Below are 22,692 nucleotides of genomic sequence, written 5' to 3'. Positions count from 1 at the left end.
ATCTGGAGAGAAGAGTAAGAAAAGAAAAGGCGAGCTGTAAGTGCTGGGGTTTTATTTAAGGAATAGGAAGGTTTTTTGTTGTATTGTTTGGGGTTGGTTTGGTTGGTTGGTTTGGTTTTGGAACAGTCTCTCCCCATAGCCCTGACTGTCCTGGAAGTCACTGTGTAGACTAGGCTGTCCTTGAATTCACAGAGCTCCATCTGCCTCTTGAGTGCTAGGACTTAAGGCATGAGGCACCACACCCTCATGGACAGACTTTGAGGATGTGATTTAATGTGATCACATTTGTTTTTAGTGAGGTCACTCTTCTACAGTATAGCTGTATAATGAAACCAGTAAAGAAATCCACATGAAAATCCACATAAAGGTAGAAATTAAGGGTTTAAAAAATAACATAAAAGAGATAGAAATGTCAGAACTTGTCAGTGATTAAGTGCTTAAAAACATGTCAAGGGGGCTGGGCAGTGGTGACACGTGCTTTTAATCCCAGCACTTGGGAGGCAGAGCCAGGTGGATCTCTGAGTTCAAGGCCAGCCTGGGTCTACAGAGCAAGATCCAGGACAGGCACCAAAACAACACAAAGAAACCCTGTCTCAAAACAAAACAAAAGTCAGGGATAAATTTCAAGCTCTAGCTTAGGTATTCAGTAGTGCCATGCATTACAAGAAAATAGGGCCAGTGAAGCCACTCAGTTGAGTAATGGTGCTTGCTACCAAGCCTTGAAAACGTGAGTTCCAATCCCTGGTAAGGGATTGGGAAGTTCCAATCATCATGGAAGGAGAGAACTGACTCTCAAGAGTTGTCCTCTGATGACCACATGAGCACCATACACACAAACATAAAATACAAAATGCCCCCACCAATGAAAAGAGTTTATTATTTGGGTAGGAGTTGACCTAGTAGGTTTTGCTTAGTGTTGAGTTTACAGTTTATCCAGGTTAAAAGTAAAGCCATCCACCATGTAGTTGGATGTGTATATCTCCATCATAGAGAAGAGATTTGACCTGAGGCTGAAGTTTGACAGTCATTTGCATACAGGTTCTAGCAGGAGCTGTGTGATTGAATAGGATTAGCCAGGGAAAATGGAGAAGGCAGAAACAGCCTTTAAGGATAAGGCAACAGAGCTCTACCAAGACAAAACTTAGAGGGAAACAGACAGGGCCACTGCTGGGATTCGGGGAGGTTCATAAAGGGACAGTAGGCAGTGCTAAATGCTGCAGAGAGCTGTGACCCAGGAGTGAGGAATTTGACAGTTCCCAAGTATGCTTCACTTTCCCACAGCTAGCTATGTGGGGGAAGGAAGGTAAACACTAGTCCACATAAGGCAGAAGGAAGTGTTTACAAGAGACTTGAGGTTGACAAGCCTACCTGAACGATGTTATCAGTACAGAGGAGAGGAAAATTTCTAAGGTAGTAAAGGTAAAAAGAAAAAATGTCTAAGTAGATTAAACCTGTCAAGGGTGATAGACTATTCTAAAATAAGCAGAAAGAGGGACTAGGGGTTATAGCTGAGTTATAGCTCAGTGGCAAAGCACATGTTTAGCATATGTCAGATGGAGACAGCATCTCAGTGAGTTCAAGGACAGCCTGATCTACATAGTGAGTTCCAGGATAGCCAGGGCTATATAGAGAGACCCTATCTCAAAAGAGGGAGAGCGGGGATTTCTGTAAATGGGTGTTAGCTTCCTCTTAATGAGATCACTTCTATTTTGAGGATAAAAAGACTGCTTGAGGTATAATTTCCCAATTCTGTATCCACCTTGCTTGCATACCTGGAAAGATTGATGTCACATGCCATCTTCAGTATGTCTTTCTTGCTCACATTTGTCCCATCACCACAATTTGATGTTCACAAGTCTTCAAGGCTTCTTTTCATCTTGCACTTCAATTTTTCCTTGGCTGAAGAATGGGTGATTTTTGTTTGTTTGGGGTCTTGGAGGTAAGGGCTCACTCTGCAGAGCCCAGGCTAGCCCCAAACTTGTGTTCTTCCTCCAAGCTGGAATCACAGGTATGAGCCATGCCTGAGCATGTTGCTTTTATCAGGTTCTCTGAAGCATTCATTGTCCTCTCCGTCCCCCTCTCCTTGAGCTGTGCACATACCTAGCCAGAGCACTCTTGACCCACTGACGTGTGAGGGAGACAGGAAAGCTGTACCTTTGCATCTACTTACCTAACATTTTGAATAAGTCAGGAAAGACTAGGATGACAGTATAATAAAGATTTGCAAGATAAGCGATTAGATTATACAGAAAACGGTCTACTTCTTGTCTTCAACAGCCCATCGTTTCTGAAGATCAAACAGCAGCCTTGATGGCCCATCTCTTTGAAATGGGATTCTGCGACAGGCAGCTGAACCTAAGGCTGCTGAGAAAACACAATTACAACATCCTGCAGGTTGTGACAGAGCTCCTTCACATCAACAACAATGACTGGTACAGCCACCGCTATTGAGGACCCATCTTGTATTAAATAACTGCCTGCTGCTCAGAGATGACCTTAGTCTGTCATTGAGGTGTGGCTGCAAGCCCTTGCTTGTTTTTAATCTGATGAATCTGTATCGAGTGTCACTGAATTGTCAAAACAGTACCTGTTACAGTATTTTTTGGAGCAAATCAAAGACCAGAACTTAAATTTTCATTTTAGAAATGGGATAAGTAGTAGAAAGACAGTTTTCAGCTGATCTGGACAGAGCTCTCCGCTGTAGTGTGTGGAAGTATGTTACTTGGACTTCTGTAGACCGCTTTCCTTTTGCTTGTACTGAAGTTGAGTATTTTCCTTTGTTATATGTGGATGTTTTTAATGGGCTGTTAAATGTTAGTTTGGTTTTTGTTTTTTAAAGATTAACCTTGAATGTTTTCAAGAATTATTCTCCTAATTTCTGTAACCAACTCCAAGCTTCATAGCTATGTGACATTAAAGGACAGCAGATCAAGAAAGTCATTTCCCTGTAAGACTTAGTTAAATAAGTAACCCTTTGCTTTCAAAAGACCCCAGTGGTGTGGTTGAGTGTTCACCTGGCAGGACAGAAGGGCATGCTAGTTAACCCACCAGCACCCATTGAGCAGTGATTGTTGAAGTAATTTTGCATAAAGTTTTATTTAAGGAAAAATCCTAGGTAGTGTGATATTTCGCTAATCGCATAGAGAAGAGGAAAACCCACCTGTTACATAAAAGGAAAAGGTAAATGTAACAGTCTTCTGTGACTGTCGGAGCAGACCTTAAGAACAGATACGTGCAGACATTCATCTCGGTAAGGTTTGGGTATGTGTGAGGGGACAAGGAAATGCTGGTGACTTCTGAACGTTTGTAATCTTCTTCTGAGGTGTCCAGCCCCAGAGAGGAGAACAGGAAGTGCTGGATGGAGGCTAACCCACCAAAAGGTTAGTTTAACTCTAGGATAAATGGGAAGAAGCTTGCTTCCAGAATTCTAGGTCTCATTTAGTTTATCAAAGGGAGCTTTGGGTACAGGTGGTTATAGAAAAGGTAACAGAACACTAAAGATTTTATTCATAAAAAGAGAAGGAATCTGGACCCCAGCTCAAAGGGGAAAGATAGTTAAAATAGTATTATTTAACTTAGTTGGTATTTATAATGGCGATTTTAATTACTCATAATCTGTTTATTTACAGTCTAACTCTTGAATGCTTCTAAATAAACCACAATTCAAACTGCAAGCCAACCAGGCTGTTTATTATTTAAAACGTTTTCATGGGGTTTGGGGTAGAAGTGGAACCGCATGGTGTGGGTAATGAGGTGGATTTGGAGTCGAACCTGTCTTGACCATCTGGGTCCAGTCGTTCCTTCCGTTGTACTTGTACATAACCGCTTAAAGAATTATGAATAAATGTCCTTTGAAACGCTTACCTGGACTAGTTAGTTGGTCCTTGCAGAATTTGTTTTCCCTTGAGCCGGAAGTGTCTTTCAGCAGCGGGCGCTCCGGGGGAGGGGGCGGGGCGGAGGGGCGGGGCCAAGCCTGGCTTGGACTCCGAGCTTGTGATAAGCGCGCAGCTCCCGCAGTTTCGATTATGCTGAGGGCGTCGTCCTTTTGGGGTAAGGCTCTCCCGGGACCCCCCACCCCTACTTTCCCTTTTTAAAGCAAGAGCCCAGGGACGTTTGGGCTCTCTCAGCGCCCAACGTAGTGCCCAAATTCGACTAACGGCCAGTGTGGTAGGATTTAAAATCCTTCCTCAATGAAGTCCTACCTTTCCCTTCCTGGCCCACCTGATGCCCTTGGCAAAATCCCTAGTAGAGAGGGAAACTTGGATCCTGGAAGCCAATGATCCCTGCTCCCCACCTGCCGCACATTCATTCTCCCAGGTCTCCCAGGTGAAGGGAGCTGATCGTCCCCGCCCTGGGGACCACCCCACCTTAGAAGCCCCTTCTCCCCAAAGGAGCATTCCAGAAAATCCAGTCTTGCACCTGAGAAGAGCCTGGAATCCCAGACCTAAACCAGGTGAGTACGGTGTCTTTATTTTACTCCAAGAAGATCTAAGTATGTCCTAACGAGCTACTTCATTCCAGCCACTACTCGGGGCTTTTGGGGGAAAGTTCAAAATTATCCTTGACCTTTCCTAATGAAGACCAGACTCAAATGTGACAGTGAAGAACAGATTGAGGCTCCCTCCCAGTTCCTTTTCAAACGGCTTCTTAGCCACATCTCTGATCTCTCAAGAAGCCCTGTTTTTCTGTTATAGACAGACTCCAGAATGGAAACCTCCCTTCTACACTCACAGGCTGACTTCAGGCAATTCTGCCCTGGTGCTTGCTCTTGGATTTCTACAAAATAATCCCTTGATTAGGGAGGACAAAGGGACCCTGCACTGCTGTGCTCCCCTCTCCCAGTCTTTGAAGTAAATGATAGTTCAGCTTTTCCTGGAAAAATATTCTGTGTTCACTTATGGAAGTCCCTTAAAGTGAAGTAACTTCTGCTTTTCTTTGGTTTTCTCTATTTGAACTCTGATTTTAAAAAAGGCCCCAAGGCGCCACCCACACCTCTCTTCTCTAAGCTAAGCTTGCTTGGATAATGGTAAGGCTTCTTGGCAATCTTGAAAACTTAAAACCAGAGTTATATCTGGCACCAATGCCAACAGGCTAATAGCACTGAACCTTGTTTTATTTCTCATTAGTGAAAAATCCCGCTGAGCTATGGGTAAGGCATTCTCCCAGCTCACCTCTCAGCAGGATGAGGACAAGTCGCTCCTACCTGATAACCCAGCCAGGGCCAGCAAGGCTGCCAACTACCTCAGCAGGGGTAGCAGCAAACCACCGTGCTCCCATGTGCCTTATGCAAGGGTTGCTGGTACCAGCTTTGTGATGTGTCCTACCTGCCTAGGCAATGGGGAGATCCCCCCAGGTGAGTAGCCCAAGGCTCTGGAAATACCCTTGGAACCAGGGAGAGATCCAGACCTGCCCCTCTGTATCTCCTGGAGTAGGTGGCCAGGCTAGTTCATGCTCTCTTAGTCTCAGACTGGCCAAGGAGAAATATCCAGGTCCTGCCATTGCTGTTCCCAGACCTAGAGGAAAGTTTCTTGTCCCTCTGCTCCTCAAACAATACTGAGCTGCCAGCCTTCACCCCTGTGTTCTCAATCCTGCTGTGGGATGGAGGCAGTGTGCTTCTGGCCCAGCTAGATGGAGTGGAGAGGTGCTTGGGGGAGGCTAGCACGGGAAATATTTGTCATGGACACTTCTTGGCCTCCTCTCTCACCCTCTTTCCCTCTACAGAGCTGGAGAAGCAGCTGGTAGCCCTCATCCCTTACGGAGACCAAAGACTGAAGCCCAGACACACGTGAGTGTCATCTATCCCTAGGGGCTGCCTCACCTTTCTCCTCTGGTTTATCTCCTGGTTTTTCCCCCATCCAGGAAGTTCAAGTCTCGCTGTGATTAAACTTACATTACCTTTGAGTTTCCAGGGATTGTCTTTTAAGAATGATAGTGTCAGCAGCTGGGACTGTGATTCACTGAGAGTTTGCATGAGGTGCTGGGTTTGATCTCTAGCCAAAATAAAATAAAAAATAAAAAAGTGGGGTGAGGGGAGAAGATAAATGTCATAGTTTTGCTAATTACCCTTGATTCACAATGTAGACAATGTATATTGGAATATCATACCCCATAAATATGTACACTTATATGTCAGTCAAAATATAACTTAACAATAACAACAAAGGCCACGTAGATCACAGTAGATGTGAGCTCAGGCCATTTCATGGCTGTGTAAATCCTTCCAGGAGGGAACAGGTTGCCCTGGTTGCAGCTCCCTTTGCTATAGCAGTTTAGATCTTGTGTTCTTCCCAATAGAGGTAGAAAACCAGCTGCTTAGTTCAGAAGCAGCCCTGGGTTTCAGTGCAGTGCCCATGACCCTGTATGTGATCAGCATCCATTTGACATGAATCCCTGCAACCTCCTCCAAAACCCCTCAGCTTCCACCTAAGAGCTGTTGCCCGGCCTCCCCAGCCACTGTACTAAAAGCAGAACCTATCCCAGGAAATGGCTTGGGGGTACAGGGGCTTGCTGCCCAACCTGATGACCTGGGTTCAAACCCCAGGACCACGTGGTAGGAGCGAAGTAACTCCCACAAGTTGCCCTCTGGCCTCCACACAGATGCTGTAGCACATACATACAAAATAAATAAATGTAATAAAACTGGAAATAGTGTCCCTCATAAAATACTAGGTTCTTTCTAATTCATATCTCAGATTGAATTGCATGGATAGATAGTATCCTGTTCTGAGTACTGAATTTAATTAAATATTAAAACTCAGAGCTCTCAAAGAGTCATATAGACTGGTTTCAAGTAGTGAGAGCAGCATTCATTGAAGTCTTGCTGTCTGCCAGGAACCGTGATTAGTTATTTTTTTTTTCCTCTGTTGATTCATAGGAAATTCTGTGAAGTAGATCTAATTATCTCCACTTTACAGACGTACTGGGCTTTTGAAGAGGTTAAGTAGTACCATTCAGTGTTATTGGGTCAATGGGGATAGAGATCTGGGAATGGAAGCCATGTTAACTGCCTTCCAATCCTGTGCTGAACCACAGCTAGAGAGCTAAGTATGCAGTTGCCAGATTGTGTGCAAGAGGAAGCCACCTGTCTAGAGAGGAGGATCTGAATCCCCTCCTCAGATTGTCTTGGTGTTCTCAGACTTTTCTCCTCCATTCTGGGGCCTGTTCTCACACAGGAAGCTCTCCGTGTTCCTGGCGGTGATCATCTGCCTGCTTGCTTTCTCCCTCACCATCTTTTTCCTGTATCCACGGTCCATTGTCGTGTACCCCATAGGCCTCAACTCCTCCATGGTGACCTTTGATGAAACTCATATACGACTCAATATGACGGTAGGTGGTAGGTGCCCCTGATTTCACCCCTACCTTCTCCAAAACACTTCCATCTTCCTTGTAGCCTAAGGTGAAAGTACCAAGGATCTTGTGGTATGCAGAAGGATGCTGAGAGGCTACATGAGCTCCATAGTAGATTGTATGAGATTGGGGCTCTGCATAGTGAAGGGTTAGAATCTGGGCCAGATCATTCAGAGGGTGGAATAAGGATGTCAGGACAGAATGGAGAGAAACTGAGCAGAATAAAACTGAATCCTCAGCTAGCAAACTTTGATTGATTGATGGATTTTCACTGTGTTGCCCAGGTTGGTCTTGAATTCCTGGGCTCAAGTGATTCAGCCTCCAGAGTAACTGGACCGAGGAGATGTGTTGTGGAATATCATTTTAAGATGTGTTACATTTGTTTATGCTGTGGAACATTTGTTTTAATAATGCAGAGATGTGTTGCGTTCTTTTATGTTGCATTTGTTTAACTCTGTGAAGCTGTGTTACTTTGTCTAAAATACCTGATGGGCTAAAAAGAACTGAAAGGCCAGTAGCAAGGCAGGAGAAAGGATAGGTGGGGCTGGCGGGCAGAGAGAATAAAACAGGAGAAATCTGGGAAGAAAAAATTGAGGAGCAAGAAAGGGAGGAGGAGGAAGACATCGGGGCCAGCCATCCAGCAACACAGCAAGCCATGGAGTCAGAAGTAAAGAAAGGTATATAGACTAGAGAGAGATAAAAGCCCAGAGGCAAAAGATAGACGGGGAAATTTAAGAAAAGCTGGTAGACACAAGCCAAGCTAAGGCTGGGCATTCATAAGAAAGAATGTGATTTATTTGGGAGCTGGATGGCGGGTCCCCCAAAACAGCCAAAGAGTAAAAACAACAACAGGGGGTGTACCACAGGACCCAGCTCAGTGTTATTCCTTAAAGGTGACCTTTGCCATCAAGAGCCTTCAGAGTCACTAAAATACTGTCCTTTGTACCGGCGGCCCAACAGGGTAGGATGGGTCTCGAGCCAAAGAGCCAGGCTTCTGCAGCTGCTTGTGCTTTCCCTGCAGAGGGGGGCCATCTTCACCATTTCTTTCTTTCTTTTTTTTTTGTTTTTTTTTTTTTTTTTTTTTTTTTGTTTTTCGAGACAGGGTTTCTTTGTGTAGCTTTGGAGCCTGTCCTGGAACTCACTCTGTAGCCCAGGCTGGCCTCGAACTCACAAAGATCCACCTGGCTCTGCCTCCCGAGTGCTGGGATTAAAGGTGTGCGCCACCACCGCCCGGCTGATCCTCACCATTTCTTTTCCTTGCTGCCCTCTCCAGAATATCTTGAACATCTCCAACAGCAACTTCTACCCCGTCAGGGTGACAGAGCTGACTGCAGAGGTTCTCCACCAGACCTCTGTGGTGGGCCAGGTTACCAACAGCCTCCGCCTGCACATCGGACCTTTGGCCAGTGAGCAGGTAACGTCCCTCCTCCTGACCAGCCCTGCCCGCAGGTGTGTGGACATCTGTGGTAGTGGGAAGGGGGCGGCCTCGGGTGTGGCTAATCTCGTGCCTTTTTGGTTGACAGATGCCTTACGAGGTCGCCAGCAGGATTGGGGATAACAACACATAGTAAGAACCCTTTGACCTCTTCTACCTTCTTCCTTGGCTTAAAAACCCAGTTAATATTCACTGAGGGGTTGGTGAGGGAAAGACGTCGGCCACCATGACCTGAGTTTGATCTTCCCGTCTTACATGGTAGAAAGAGGAGAACCCACTCCCATAAATTGTCCTTTGACAGCCACATATGCCATGACCTAAGTGTACCTGAACACACACACACACACACACACACACACACACACACACACACACTCAGTGTTCTTTTAGGTTGTTTTGTTTTGTTTTGTTTTTTGGTTTTTCGAGACAGAGTTTCTCTGTGTTGTTTTGGTGCCTGTCCTGGATCTCGCTCTGTAAATCAAGCTGGCCTCGAACTCACAGATATCCGCCTGGCTCTGCGTCCCAAGTGCTGGGATTAAAGGCATGTGCCACCAACACCTGGCAAACTATATTTTTTAATTTAAAAAATATCTGCCAGGAGGTGGTGGCGCACTCCCAGCACTCGGTAGGCAGAGCCAGGCGGATCTCTGTGAGTTCGAGGCCAGCCTGGGCTACCAAGTGAGTTCCAGGAAAGGTGCAAAGCTACACAGAGAAACCCTGTCTCGAAAAAACAAAACAAAAAAATCCACTTGGCTTTGTAATTGCTACAGACTCAGGAACCTGCATTTGACCTGCCCCCCTGTGGCAGGGTAAAAGTCCATCGCCTCTCCCTATTAGACCTAGATTAGAATAATGGGTAGAACTTTGTTAATCTTTACGTGAGTTGGACTCTTTAAAGCTCTGTGGGAGAGTAGTATCTAGTTTTCTGCTGAGAGAGAGGCCAGCATATGCCTGAGCCAAGAACATGGATGGCCAGGTGGCCAGGCTCATCTTAGAGGATAAGGGGTAAGGGGTTGAGAGAGGCATCTTGGAGGCCCCTGATGGGAGGCAAGCAAACTGTGTTGACTTGTGGCTTGTAAGTCCCCTCTTTGAGTTTCCCGACCATCTGTAAAAACAAGGCTCACTCTTCTCTCCCTCTCAGCAAAATCTGTACGTGGCTGAAAGTCAAAGTCCACCATGTTCTTTTGCACATCCAGTAAGTATGGCATGGAACTCCTGCATCCCCACTCCTGCTTCGGGCTCACCTCAGCTGCATTTTATGAGGGAGAATCGTGGTAGCTCACATCATGAGTCTTTGTTAGCTCCAGAGAACAGCAAGCCTAGGGCCTGTTCCACACCTTACCTTGCTTAGGAGCCTTGTCTGGAGCTTCCAGAACACAGGTGTGGTAACTGTCCCAGTGTCCTGGCAAAGCAGGGAGCAGAAGGAAGTGGGTGGGAGGTCCTAGGGAGCCAGCCTCACTCACGCACACAGTAGAGCGAGGCCAAAGCGGTCCCTTCCCTCCCAGACTTGGCAACAAAGCCTACTTCCTCTCCAGGGGTACTTTGACCTGCTCCTACCTGAACCATCCACAGCAGCTGCCCTTCGAGAGCTTTGAATATGTGGACTGCAGGGAGAATATGTCACTGCCCCACCTGGAGAGCCCTCGCCCAGCCTGACAGTACTGCCCCTGTCCTGCAGGCTCCTGCAGGTTGTCTGCAGCTCAACTCCATGGAGCTCAAGGAAGGACTAGTGGCTTCGCTGATGGAAGCAAACATCTGGCTTTGTGGTGCCTTCCTCTGACACCCTCAGCACAAGGAGCTTCTTTAACAATGCCATAGGCTCTGACTCCTCAGGTGTCCCAGAGTCACTTCTGACAGTTCCCACCTGTAGTCTGTGCTCAGACTGTCTGACTGACTTGGCATCGTCTTGGGGCTGAACATGTTGGTTGCCCGGCTCTCCCAGGGTGGGTCATCAGTTGGAATGAAGAGAAAGCTTATCTAGATTTTAACAGCACAGATGAATCCTTTTCATGTTCTCCCAGTAATAGTAGCCTTGAGGACATGCAGTGCTGGCTCCAAGGTCTTTTTAGGTGACTATAAATGTTCTCTTGTGCTGTCTGTTATGGTCATGTGATAGTGATGGTGATGGCCTGCTTCTCTCGACCTGCATACGACACCATCTAAACCTCTTCTCTGTAGAGCAGCTTTAATGTTATCGTCACAGCAGAAGCTAAGTAGCTGAGGAGAGGCCATCTGGTCTGCCCTAGACCAAAGGCAGAGTTTTTTGAAAAGGTATTTATTAAAGGTAAGTTTCTAAGTAAGTTTCTCACAATCCAGAGCCCATGTGAGTATTCACAGGTAGGTCAGACAGAAGAGTATTCCCAGTGGCTGTGTTCAAAAAGCCTGAAGGACATAAAGCTTTTAAATGTCAGGACAGAGCTGTGAGGCTCCCGTGGGTTCTCTGCTCGGCATCAGGCCCACCCTCTGTTCCCAAGGCCTCTGCTGTCCTCTGGGCCTTGACTGAAGAATGATAGATTCACCAGAACTGGACTAGATCCCTCCTTGCCTGTCTCTGCACTGGAGCCAAACCCCAGGTAACCCGCAGGTTCCCCCGGGACTCCAGAGGCGGTATCTGTATTGCAAGAGAGCAGGGATGTGTGTTCACTAAAGCTAGCTAGCTTTGCCCTTCAGACAGGTGGGGAGGGACGAACATGGTGGGTGTGGCGGGGGAAGCTGAAGCTGAAGATAGATGGATACAAGGAGATAGGTAACAGAACTATGTAACTAGCTGGGGCTACAAGGAGGGAGGGAAGTCTGTCGTTGCCAAGCCAGGGTTAAGGTACCAACAAAACGCAGAGACTCAGGGAGGTCAGGCTGAGGTTGCAATGTATAAACCACCAAATGTGAAAGGTTTTTATCAATAAACTCTATTGAGCAGTGTTGAAGGAAAACGGGGTTCCTGGGCAGATGAACGAGGATGCTGGTGTGCACTCCACATCTCAGACCATTTGATTTTCTGTGTGCCTGCATGTGGAGGTCAGAGCACAACCCTGGGTGTCCTTCCTTGGGTACTTTTTTTTTTTTTTAATGTGTTTTATTTTGAGACAGGGTCTCATTGTGGAGCCCTGACTATCCTGGAACTCACTATGTAGACAAGGCTGGCCTCAAACTCACAGAGATCTGCCTGCTTCTCCCTCCCCAGGGCTGGGATTAAGGTGTGCACCACCATGCCTGAGTTTTTGTTTTGTTTTGTTTTTTTGAGACAGGGTTTCTCTGTGTAGTTTTGGTCCCGTCCTGGAACTCACTCTGTAGACCAGGCTGGCCTCGAATTTATAGAGATTCACCTGTCTCTGCCTCCCGAGTGCTAGATTTAAAGGTGTGCACCACTGCCCAGCTGCCAAGCCCTATCCTTAAAACAGTCAAGGTCCAGGGATCTACCTATCTCTGTCCCCCTGGTCCTGGGATTAGGGAGCACGTGCCACCATGCCAAGCTTTTCTCACATGGGTTCTGAGGATTAAACTAAGGCCTTTTTGTACCTGCAGGATGATCACCTGTGTTCCCTCCCCAGGCTTCAAACCTTTGTGCTCTGATAGGCATGTAGACTTCCAAGACCTTCCGAAACATGTTCTGTTCCTCCGGCTTCTAAGAGATTACGCCCAGAGGCTTGATTTTTTTTTTTCCATTGTGTATTCCTAAACTGTCTTTGAACTTTAATATTCCTGTTCCAAGCCAGTTCCCATTCTGTCCCAGCCGTCCCACTCAGGCATCATCCCTAGACTATATATAGTAAGACAGGGCTCCTTACCCAAAGGTGATGCTCCATGGACTAATATGAAATGACCTATTGGTCCCCAGTTATGACTGACATGTCTGAGGGAGGCTTTCTCAGCACTGGAGCAGAAGGGACTTCACAGGACTTGTGTGTCTTCCTTGAGGCTGACTTTGAGGGCCCCCAGTCCTGCCTCCTCTTCCAGCGTGGGCTGGTAAAGAAGGGAGATCTGGAGTTTTGGGGGTCTCCTGGCCCTCTGCTAAATGGAAAGTATGACACCCAGGAAGACAGAGTCCTGAGGACTTTAGCAGACAAGTTCCTTGCCCCTAAGGTCATGTGTCCTCAGTGTCCTCAGCCCAGTGCGTCAGTACCCTCTTCTTCTGAATTCTCTCACCCCCTTCCCGCATCACCCACCTAACAGCTCAATACCTAATATGGACCCAGGACTGCATAAAGCTTGGACATCCCTACCTGCCCCCTCTTCCCACTGCGCTCTAGTGTGATTACAGCCCCTCCCTTCTCAGGCTGTATCTCAGTAGGCATGAGCTTGGTTAGCGTGATGGTCATTGATAAGCCGAGATGTCTGCCATCACTGGATAAGGAACAGTGGTATAGCTGTAGGAGGTGCTAGCTTGAGGTGGGGCTCAAGACCATGTTCTCCCTTGGCTTGGCCCCAAACCGTGTGGACTCGACTTCTACTCTCTTCCCTCCTCTACCCCCAGGTGTGGGTCCTTCTGCCCTCCTCCCCCATCCCCTGCTCAGGAAGCCGACCAGCCTCCTGGTTCTTTCCAGGAATCACATTTTAATCCCAACTAGCCTCCTCTCCAAATGTGGCTGGCTTTTTGGAGTAGACAGGTTGCAAGTGGAAAGAAAGTGTGGTTACTGTCTGTTTTTTGTTGCTGTCTAGGTTTTTTGTTTTGTTTTTTTTTTGGTTGCTTTTCTTTTTGCTTTGTGGTATCATCAGGTCTTGGAGTCCATCTCTGGATCACCACTGCTGGATGTAATTCGTCGACTGAAAAAGTGAGGAGACAGGAAGCAAAACAAGTTAGTCGTGTCTGGGTGGGCTGCTTTCAGAATACTGTGTTAAGTCTCTGAGGCCAGGACTCTAAAAGTCAGATAAAACAGAGCAGCTGCTCCTCTGCCCAAAGCGCCTGAGAACCTGCACAGGTGCCCTCACCCTCGGTGACCGTACCCCACCCACTCCTGCCGTTTCAGGCTCTGATTAGGAGTTACCCGTTGGTAGTCTGGCCTGTGGCTCAAGCCAATAATCTCATCGACTTGGGAAGCTGAAGTGGGAGGAACACAAGGTCAAGGCTTGCGTGGGGTACAGAGGGGGTTCAAAGTGAGCCTGGGAAACTTAAGATCCTGTCTCAAAATTTTAAAGTGGGAGGCTAGAGAGAGAGCTAGCAGTGAGAGTGCTTGCTGAGGCCGGGCGGTGGCGGTGGCGGTGGCGGTGGTGTCGGAGGCGCTCGCCTTGTGTTGCAGCACTCTGGAGGCAGAGGCAGGTGGATCTCTGAGTTCCAGGACAGCCTGTCTGGTCTATAGAGGGAGTTCCAGGACAGCCAGGGTTACACAGACTTGAAAAAAAAAGGGGGGGGGGTGGAGAACGGGAGGAGGAACGAGAGAGGGATCTGTGGTTGGTATGTAAAAAGAATAAAAAGCCGGGCGGTGGTGGCGCACGCCTTTAATCCCAGCACTCGGGAGGCAGAGTCAGGCGGATCTCTGTGAGTTCGAGGCCAGCCTGGGCTACCAAGTGAGTTCCAGGAAAAGGTGCAAAGCTACACAGAGAAACCCTGTCTCGAAAAACCAAAAAAAAAAAAAGAATAAAAAAATGTATTAAAGAAAAAAATAGCAATGAGAAAAAAAGAAAGTGCTAGCTGATCTTGGAGGACTAGAGTTCTGTTCCCAGCACCCACGGCAGCTCACAACCACCTGTTAACTCCAGCTCCATTGCCGTCTTCTGGCCGCCTCAGACACGTGTACAATACACTTAACTACTCTTTCTTTAAGTAAAAAAAAATTTTTTGAAAGGAAGGTGGCATAGAGCAGAGTGGAGTGGAGCAGTCGGGGGCAGAGTGCTTGCCTAGCATGCACAAGGCCCTGGGTTCGATCCCCAGTACCACCAAAATAATTTCAAAACAAAACCCAGAAGTGACTTTTAAATGACTCCGGTCCTCTCCCGGGACCCCTGCTAAGAAGCCCCCTTGCCTCTCACCGTGAGTCGGGAATATGTAGAAGGGCTAGCCTGGCATGCACTCGTGGGACCTGATAAGACAAAGCACAAATCACTCACCTGGGAGTTGCTGAGGCGGCTGGGGGTGGGAGCAGGCTTTTTCCTGGGTCAAGGCACAGATTGAACCTACACTGAAGAATTCCCAAGAGGAAGCCATTCTGTGAGTCCCTGTTCTACGGTTTACAGGGCTCAGTTTTCTCTGCCAATAAAGGCTACTGGTGCTGGGAAGGGTCAGAGAGGACAGGGGCCAATAGAGCTGAACTGCAGGGGCTGGGGTGGGCGCAAGGGGCTCCCAGGTGGTGCACTCACCAGGACCTGGAAGGATTGGGGGTCCACTCGTTCTACAGGATTGCTGTCCATCTTTTTGGGCCCCCGCTGGCTGAGGCTGGCTGGGGCCTTGCCTTTGGGTGCCCTTCTGTAGGTCATCCTTGAAGGTGCTCTGTGTGGGAGGGTCTTGCTCCTTTGGTGGCTTTGGCCCAGGTGGTGGCTGTGGGTCTGCCTGTCCCTGTGGCTGCTGCCTTGCAGGTGGCGGAGGAGGCCCCTTTGAATCCTGACGTGGCTGAGATTTTTTCTCAGAATGCTGTTTCTTTTCTTCCTGTTTCTTCTCTTCCTGTCTCGTCTCTTCCTGTTTTTTTGCTTCCTAGCAAGAAACCCCCAGCAAGTGACAGTCCTCACCTCACTTATCTGCAAGATGAACTCTGGGTTGCGGAGCCCAGAGGACAAAGGGGAAGCGCAGTGTCTCTATCCCCTGGAGTTAGAGGCTGAAGCTAGGGCCTGGGCTGTCTCCTTCCCTGACAGAGTACCCAAAGCATGGTTCTGAGTCACATTCTCAGTCAGCTAATTCCTGGGGCTGGAAAGATCAGTAGTTCACGGCTGCCTGGAACTCCAGCTCCAGGGTTATATATTAAAACAGGCTTTCTGGATATGGTGGCTCACACTTAAAATTCCAGAACTTGAGAGGTAGAGGCAGGAGAATTGCCACAAGTTGGAGGCCATTCAGGCCGGCATAACAAGTTCTAGGCCAGCCAGGGCTGCAGACTGAGACTCAAAACCAAGGAGCCAGGTGATAATAGCTCAGCTGGTGAAGTGCTCGCTCTGAAGGCGTGAGGACCTTAGCTAGAGTCCACGGAACTCACGATAACAAGCTGGGCGTGACGGCCCATAGTTATAACCCCAGTACTGGGACCCCAGAGGTCGGAGGATTTCTGGAGCTCAGTGACCAGCCAGCCCAGCTTACTTGACAGGCTTCGGGACAGTGAGGAACCCTGTCTCAAAAAGCAAGATGGGCCGGGCGGTGGTGGCGCACGCCTTTAATCCCAGCACTCGGGAGGCAGAGCCAGGCGGATCTCTGTGAGTTCGAGGCCAGCCTGGACTACCAAGTGAGTTCCAGGAAAGGCGCAAAGCTACACAGACAAACCCTGTCTCGAAAAAAAAAAAAAAAAAAAAAAAAAAAAAAAAAAAAAAAAAAAAAAAAGCAAGATGGGCAGCGATGGGGGTGTGGGCATTTAATCCCAGCACCTGGGAGGCAGGGGCAGGCGGATCTCTGTGAGTTCGAGGCCAGCCTGGTCTACAGAGCGAGTTCCAGGACAGGCTCCATAGCTAGACAGAAACCCTGTCCCGAAAAATCAAAAGCAAGATGGATGGTGGTTAAGGAATAGCAAAGGCTGTCCTCCACCTCCACATATGTGTTCACGTATGTGCACGCCCACGTGTGTCTGCACACATGAAAAACAAATACTGGTTCACCTGTGTTCTCTGACTTTGTGTGTGGTTACCAGAAAATATAAAATCAGGCCTGGACTTGTAGCTCCGTAGCGTAGCACTACTTCCCCAGTGTGTGCAAAGCCCTGGGTCCCACCCCAGCCCCTTTTCCCACCATAAAAATCTTACTCATGTGGCACACATGAAGTTTTTAATGGACAGTACTGTTTCAAAACATTTGCAAGGAATTATTCTCTTTCTTATTTGTATGGATGTTTTGCTTGCATGTATGCATGCATGCGTGTATGTATGCATGTGTATCACATGCATGCCTGGTGCCCACAGGGCCCAGAAGGGGATATCAGATCTCCTGGAACTGGAGTTACGTGCGGATATGAGCCGCCGTGTGACGCTAAGAACCAAACCTGGGTCCTCTTTTTTAGAGTAGCCAGTGTTCTTATCCACTGTGCCATCTCTCCAGCCCATTTTTATAATTACGGGTATGTGAAGGAAGGGGTATGAGCATGCGAGTGCCACTGCCTGTGGAGCTAGATGTACAGGCGCCGTGAGCTGCCTCTACAAGGGTACTGCAGGAGAAGGGACTTGGGTCCTCCGGAAGAGCACTCTTAACCACAGAGTCATCTCTGCTCATCTCTCCAGCCACAGGGACACTGGGTTTTTTCTTTTTTCTTTTTTTTTTTTTTTTTTTTTTTTTTGGTCAGAGCTGAGGACCGAACCCAGGCCTTGCGCTTGCTAGGGAAGCGCTCTACCACTGAGCTAAATCCCCAACCCCGACACTTTGTTTTTATTAAAAGCATTTGAGCTCAGGACCTCGAGATGGCTGAGCAGTGAAGAGTATTTGCAGTCCTTCCAAAGGGTCCACAGTAGGTTTCTAGGACTCACATCAGGCAGCTCACAAACACATGTAACTCTAGTTTCAAGGGATCTGACACCTTCTTTTGACCCCTAAGGGCACTGATATACAACATGCAGATACACACACACACACACACAAATAAATCTGGACTAAAGAGATGGGTCAGTGGTTAAGAGCACTGGCTGCTCTCTTCCATAGAACCCAGGTTCAATTCCCAGCACCATATGACAGCTCACACCCATCTGTAACTCCAGTCTTGGGATCCAACACCCTGTCCTGGCCTCCAGTGGCACCAGGCACATGTATGGTACACAGACATACATACAAGCAAAAAGGACATACATACAAAAATAAATCTTAACTATATGTATGTAGCCAGATGTGGTGGAATACACCTTTAATCCCTGCACTCGAGCAGAGGCAAGTGGATCTCAAGAAGTTCAAGATCAGTCTGGTCTACATAGTACACTCCAAGCCAAGTAGGGCTACCTGGTGAAACTCAAAAAAAGAAAAAAAATCCATATAAGAAAAGTATTTGGTCTGCCATGATGTCATATGCCTGTAATCCCAGAACTTGCGAAATGGAGGCAGGAAAATTGTGATTATTAGGTTAGCCTGGTCTATACAGTAAGACTCTGCCTCCCACCAAAAAATAAGTAAAGACAAACAACAACAAAAATACAGTTGAAAAAGACTCACACAAGTTCTGCCAACGATGCTTAGAAATGTAAATTGAATACTGTGGGGTGTGTGTTTGTTGTTGTTTTGAGACAGCGTTTCTCTGTGTAGTTTTGGTGCCTGTCCTGGACCTCACTCTGTAGACCAGGCTGGCCTCGAACTCACAGAGAGCCGCCTGCTCTGCTTCCTGAGTACTGGGATTAAAGGCGTGCATGCGCCGCCACCACCGCCCAGCTTGAATATATACAAATTAAATATAAACCAGCTCATTCTCACTAGCCACATAGCAAGGATTCAGTAGCACACAGTTTCAGGCCATGTACACACACTAGTTAGTCTCAACTAGTTACAAGAGGCTGAGGTAGAAGGACCTTTTGAGCCCAGAAGTTCACAGTCAACCCAGGCAACAGAGTGAGATCTCATCTCTTCAAATACCCTTTTGGGCCTCATCTCCCCCTCCACCCACCTACAACAGGAAAACCGAGCTAGCTTGCCTCCTACCCCAGCAAACAACATTCACAAGCTCACAATCCACTTCCTAGGAAGTCTGTCATCCTTCCCCATTCACACTTGCCCCCTGAAGGACCCTGATGGACCAAGCCCCTTCATGCACCTGCTCTTGCTGCTGCCCCGTGGAGGACCCTGATGATGGACCAAGCCCCTTCATGCACCTGCTCTTTCTGCTGCTGTACCATCATCGCCTTCCTCCGTTCCAAAGCCATCTGCCGACGCCGAGCCTCCCAGTGGTAGGCACTACCCATGATGATATGGTAATAGCCCCAGCAGGGTGTGAGGGCAGGAAAAGCCCAAAATGATGCCACTGTACCCAAACTCCTCTGTTGCCTCCCACCCCAGCCACACTGTCTGTTACCCGGACCACCTCACAATGTAGCCACTGCCAGAGCAACTGGGCAGCCCCCTGAAGTGTTGGAAGTTGAGGCATTATTCCCAAGGCTTGTGGGGAATGCCTGTAAGTCCTCCAGAGTCCTGAGGAGGAAAAAGATACAGTCCCCAGGGTTTCAGTGGATCCTGGAGACTTTGTTTTTGTTTTTGTTTTTCGAGACAGGGTTTCTCTGTGTAGTTTTGATGCCTGTCCTGGAGCTCGCTCTGTAAACCAGGCTGGCCTCAAACTCACAGAGATCCGCCTGGCTCTGCCTCCCGAGTGCCGGGATTAAAGGGGTGTGCCACCACCGCCCGGCACAGAATATTATTTTAAGGTGTGTTGCTTTTGTTTATGTTGCATTTAACTCTGTGAAGCTGTGTTACTGTGTTTGTCTAAAACACCTGATGGTCAAATAAGGGGCCGAATGGCCAATATCGAGGCAGGAGAGAGAAACAGGTGGGGCTGGCCAGCAGAGAGTATAAATAGATGGAGAAATCTGGAAGGAAAAAAAAAAAAAGATGTAGCCAGAGGACAAGGAGAGGAGGACCCCAGGGGCCAGCCACCCAGCCACCCAGCCACCCAGCTACACAGCAAGCCACAGAGTTAAGAGTAAGATTTACAGAAGAAAGAGAACAGGAAAAGCCCAGAGGCAAAAGTAGATGGGATAATTTAAAGTTAAGAAAAGCTGTCAAGAAACAAGCCAAGCTAAAGCTGGGCATTAATAATTAAGAACACATCTCTGTGTGTGATTTGTCTGGAAACTCGTTGGCAGGCCCCCCAAAAAAGAGCAAAAACAACCAACAACGGGGATCAGCTTGAGTTTTGGGGTCAGATGCAGGTTTAATCTTGGCTGTGTCACCTGCTAAGCTGAGGGAACTTGGGCAGGCCACTCAGGGTTCCGGAGCCCCGCCCCGTGTAGGATGCTGGTATGCTTGGAAAACGCCTGCCTTCAAAGTGGGGCACTCAGCTAGGAAAAGCTGGAAAGAACTGCCCCGGCTCTGGTGTGGGACAAGAGGCGTGCTTCGTCTCGCGGGATCCTTCTTCAGTGAAAGGGTGACAGTTCGCACTCTCAGCACCCAGGGGTGCTCTCTCATCCGCAGCACTCTCAGCACCCAGGGGTGCTTCAAAGTGACAGGATGTAATGGATAAAAATAGACTCATCACTGGCCTTAAAAAAGGTGGGGGGGCGCTGGAGAGATGGCTCAGTGGTTAAGAGCACTGGCTGTTCTTCCAGAGGTTCTGAGTTCAATTCCCAGCAACCACATGGTGGCTCACAACCATCCGTAATGAGATCTGGTGCCCTCTTCTGGCCTGCAGGCATACATGCAGATGGAACACTGTATACACAATAAATAAATCCTTAAAAAAAAAAAATGGTACTGGTGTTTTGCATGCTAGTCAAACTGCCACTGATCTATATCCCTAGTCGTCTTTTTACTTTAACCATATTTAAGCACAGCACAATTTTTGAAAAAAAGTATTCAGATGGTGATTAACTCAGTCCCATGTGCACATCAATTTAAGACATGTTTACATTGAGATTCTTTGCAAAGTACATCTGGCTTCTTTCATAAGTTGGGTCCTGTTGACTCAGAGATAGTGCCCAAGATTTAGGGTCCAGGGAGTTTGATTGAGGTAAACATAACACCTGTGTCAGGATTGGCATGCCCTAAGATAACATAGATGTCACTTAGACTGTTGTAAAGCATAAGTGACATCACTTATAAGAGTGGGTTTATGGTCTAAAAGCAATGCTCAAGATTTAGGGGAAAAAGGTCTTGATAAGTAAAAACGTCAATTCTGGGAGACATGGCACAGCCTGTCTCCTCAGACAGCAAAGGATCACCAGGTTGTAAAACTACAGCCGTCCCAGCATTCCAGGAAGAGAAGCTATGCACTTCATTCCATTGAAGAGAGAAGCTGTGTATTTAACTTTCCTGGCTTCTCCAGTGCTTACCTTTGTGCACAAGGCTTTTTGCTCTCTACATGTAGACCAGGCTGGCCTTGAACTCAGAGATTCTCCTGCCTCTGCCTCCCAAATTCTTTGATTAAAGGAGCATGCCACCACCACCTGGCCATAGTTTAGTTTTTTTTTTTTTTAAGATTTATTTATTATGTATACAGCATTTATGACTACAGGCCAGAAGAGGGCACCAGATCTCATTACAGATGGTTGTGAGCCACCATGTGGTTGCTGGGAATTGAACTCAGGACCTCTGGAAGAACAGACAGTGCTCTTAACCACTGAGACATCTCTCCAGCCCCCCATAGTTTAGTTTTTTAAGACAGAGTCTTGCCATATAATTCAGGCTGGCCTCAAATTTGTGATCCACCTGCTTCACCTCCCCAAGTATTGGAATTACAGGTGTGTGCCATCTGTCTTGGTTACTTGGTTCTATTGCTGTGAAGCAATACCGTGACCAAGGCAACTCATAAAAAGAAAACATTTGTTGGGTGGTAATGGTATATGCCTTTAATCTCAGCACTTGGGGGGCAGAGGTAGGAGAATCTGTCAGTTCAAGGCCAGCCTGGTCTAAAGAGTGAGTTCCAGGATAGCCAAGGCCACACAGAAACCCTGTCTCAAAAAAGAAAAAAAAAACAAACAAACATTTAATTGGGAGCTTGCTTACAGTTTTAGAAAGTTAGTCCACTAGCATCATGGTGGGATGCAGATAGGCATATTACTGGAGCACTTTTACATCCCAATCCACAGGTAGTAGGGAGAGAGAGAGAGACAGAGACAGAGAGGAGAGACTGGGCCTGGTTACATCCTGATCCACAGGCAGCAGGCAGAGGGAGAGAGACACTGGGCCTAGTGTGGGCTTTTGAAACCTCAAAGCCCACTCTCATTGAAACACTGCTCTATCTAACAAGGCCACATCCTCCAATCCTTCTAATCCTTCTTAAACAGTTCACCAACTGGGGACTAAGCATGCTGTAGACCAGGCTGGCCTTGAATTTAGAGACCCTGAGACCTCCCGAATACTGGGATTAGAGGTGTGCACCACCACCACAGTTAATTAACAATTTTAAAAAGAGCTGCACTTTAATTCTGTTTGCTTCCTCATTTTGTTTTTAAGATAAAACTTGGAAGCTGGAGAGATGGCTCAGTGATTGACAGCACTGGCTACTCTTCCAGAGGACCTGGGTGTGATTCCCGGCACCCACATAATGCTCACAACCATCTGTAGCTCTAGTTCTAGGATTCTACTACTCTGGCCTCCCTGGGTGCCTGCACTCACATATTCAGACACACATAAATATAGATAAAAAGAATATAAATCATCAGAGTTGCCAGAAGTAAAAAATAAAGCTTATTATTTTTTTGAAAAATTCTATATTTTAATTATGTGTATATGTGGAAGGGGGTGTACATGGGAGTGCAGTGCTCACCAAAGCCAGAAAAATGTATCCATTTCCCTGGAGCTGAAGTTACAAGGGGTTGTAAGCTTCCTGATGGGTGCCAAGAACCAAACATGTCCTCTGTAAGAATAGTACACTCAGTTTAATTGTTGAACCACTTTACCAGCCTCTAAAGCTTATCATTAAAGACCCAGAGACAGCCAAGTGTGGTGGCGCACACCTTTAATCCGAGCACTCAGGAGGCAGAGCCAGGCAGATCTCTGTGAGTTCGAGGCCAGCCTGGGCTACAGAGTGAGTTCCAGGAAAGGCGCAAAGCTACACAGAGAAACCCTGTCTCGAAAAAAGAAAAAGAAAAACAAAATCCTCAGCCAGGTGGTGGCCCACGCCTTTGATCCCAGCACTCGGGAGGTAGAGGCAGATGTATCT

The 22,692-nt window shown here is 47.5% G+C and overlaps 3 protein-coding genes across 7 annotated transcripts in view; 2 read left to right on the top strand and 1 right to left on the bottom strand.

The window, feature by feature from the left end:
• Positions 1–3,863, top strand: part of Nbr1 (NBR1 autophagy cargo receptor) — a 31,849-nt gene extending 27,986 nt beyond the window's left edge. For 3 of the 4 annotated variants that reach the window (XM_052756267.1, XM_052756269.1, XM_052756270.1), the window contains one exon: positions 2,278–3,863. In XM_052756267.1, the coding sequence (XP_052612227.1) occupies positions 2,278–2,451 (174 nt within the window). In that variant the 3' untranslated portion in view covers positions 2,452–3,863. The remainder of the gene's footprint in view (positions 1–2,277) is intronic. The other variant, XM_052756271.1, reaches the window with a different exon arrangement.
• A 100-nt stretch (positions 3,864–3,963) lies between these two features.
• Tmem106a (transmembrane protein 106A) lies at positions 3,964–14,111 on the top strand. Of its 2 annotated transcripts, none has more exons than XM_052756289.1 (9): positions 3,964–4,050; positions 4,392–4,453; positions 5,127–5,353; positions 5,722–5,785; positions 7,173–7,326; positions 8,621–8,761; positions 8,871–8,914; positions 9,924–9,977; positions 10,318–14,111. In XM_052756289.1, exons 3-9 carry the CDS (start codon positions 5,146–5,148, stop codon positions 10,436–10,438), a joined length of 786 nt encoding a protein of 261 aa, XP_052612249.1. In that variant the 5' UTR covers positions 3,964–4,050; positions 4,392–4,453; positions 5,127–5,145; the 3' UTR covers positions 10,439–14,111. The 2 variants fall into 2 exon arrangements, with proteins under 2 accessions (XP_052612249.1, XP_052612248.1); XM_052756288.1 differs by having other exon boundaries at positions 3,990–4,050; positions 4,318–4,453.
• A 322-nt stretch (positions 14,112–14,433) lies between these two features.
• On the bottom strand, positions 14,434–20,227 carry Ccdc200 (coiled-coil domain containing 200). Its single transcript, XM_052756306.1, has 2 exons — positions 18,692–20,227; positions 14,434–15,374 (listed from the first exon to the last, which is right to left on the bottom strand). Exons 1-2 carry the CDS (start codon positions 18,779–18,781, stop codon positions 14,817–14,819), a joined length of 648 nt encoding a protein of 215 aa, XP_052612266.1. The 5' UTR covers positions 18,782–20,227; the 3' UTR covers positions 14,434–14,816.
• Between the last annotated feature and the right edge of the window lie 2,465 nt (positions 20,228–22,692).

This window comes from Peromyscus californicus, unplaced genomic scaffold (genome assembly GCF_007827085.1).
Source record: "Peromyscus californicus insignis strain IS unplaced genomic scaffold, ASM782708v3 Scaffold_3__1_contigs__length_106647218, whole genome shotgun sequence".
Classification (NCBI taxonomy): Eukaryota; Metazoa; Chordata; class Mammalia; order Rodentia; family Cricetidae; genus Peromyscus; species Peromyscus californicus.
This window is presented reverse-complemented; position numbering and strand designations above follow the sequence as displayed.

What these genes read in the sequence shown, in the direction of transcription:
- Tmem106a (XM_052756289.1), top strand. Translation starts at nt 5,146, where the DNA reads ATGGGTAAGGCATTCTCCCAGCTCACCTCTCAGCAGGATGAGGACAAG. An exon ending in CAATGGGGAGATCCCCCCAG is followed by an intron (nt 5,354 to 5,721) that starts GTGAGTAGCCCA and finishes TTCCCTCTACAG; the next exon opens with AGCTGGAGAAGCAGCTGGTA. An exon ending in CATGTTCTTTTGCACATCCA is followed by an intron (nt 9,978 to 10,317) that starts GTAAGTATGGCA and finishes CTTCCTCTCCAG; the next exon opens with GGGTACTTTGACCTGCTCCT.
- Ccdc200 (XM_052756306.1), bottom strand. Translation starts at nt 18,781, where the DNA reads ATGGGTAGTGCCTACCACTGGGAGGCTCGGCGTCGGCAGATGGCTTTG. An exon ending in TACAGCAGCAGAAAGAGCAG is followed by an intron (nt 15,375 to 18,691) that starts GTGCATGAAGGG and finishes GAGACGAGACAG; the next exon opens with GAAGAGAAGAAACAGGAAGA.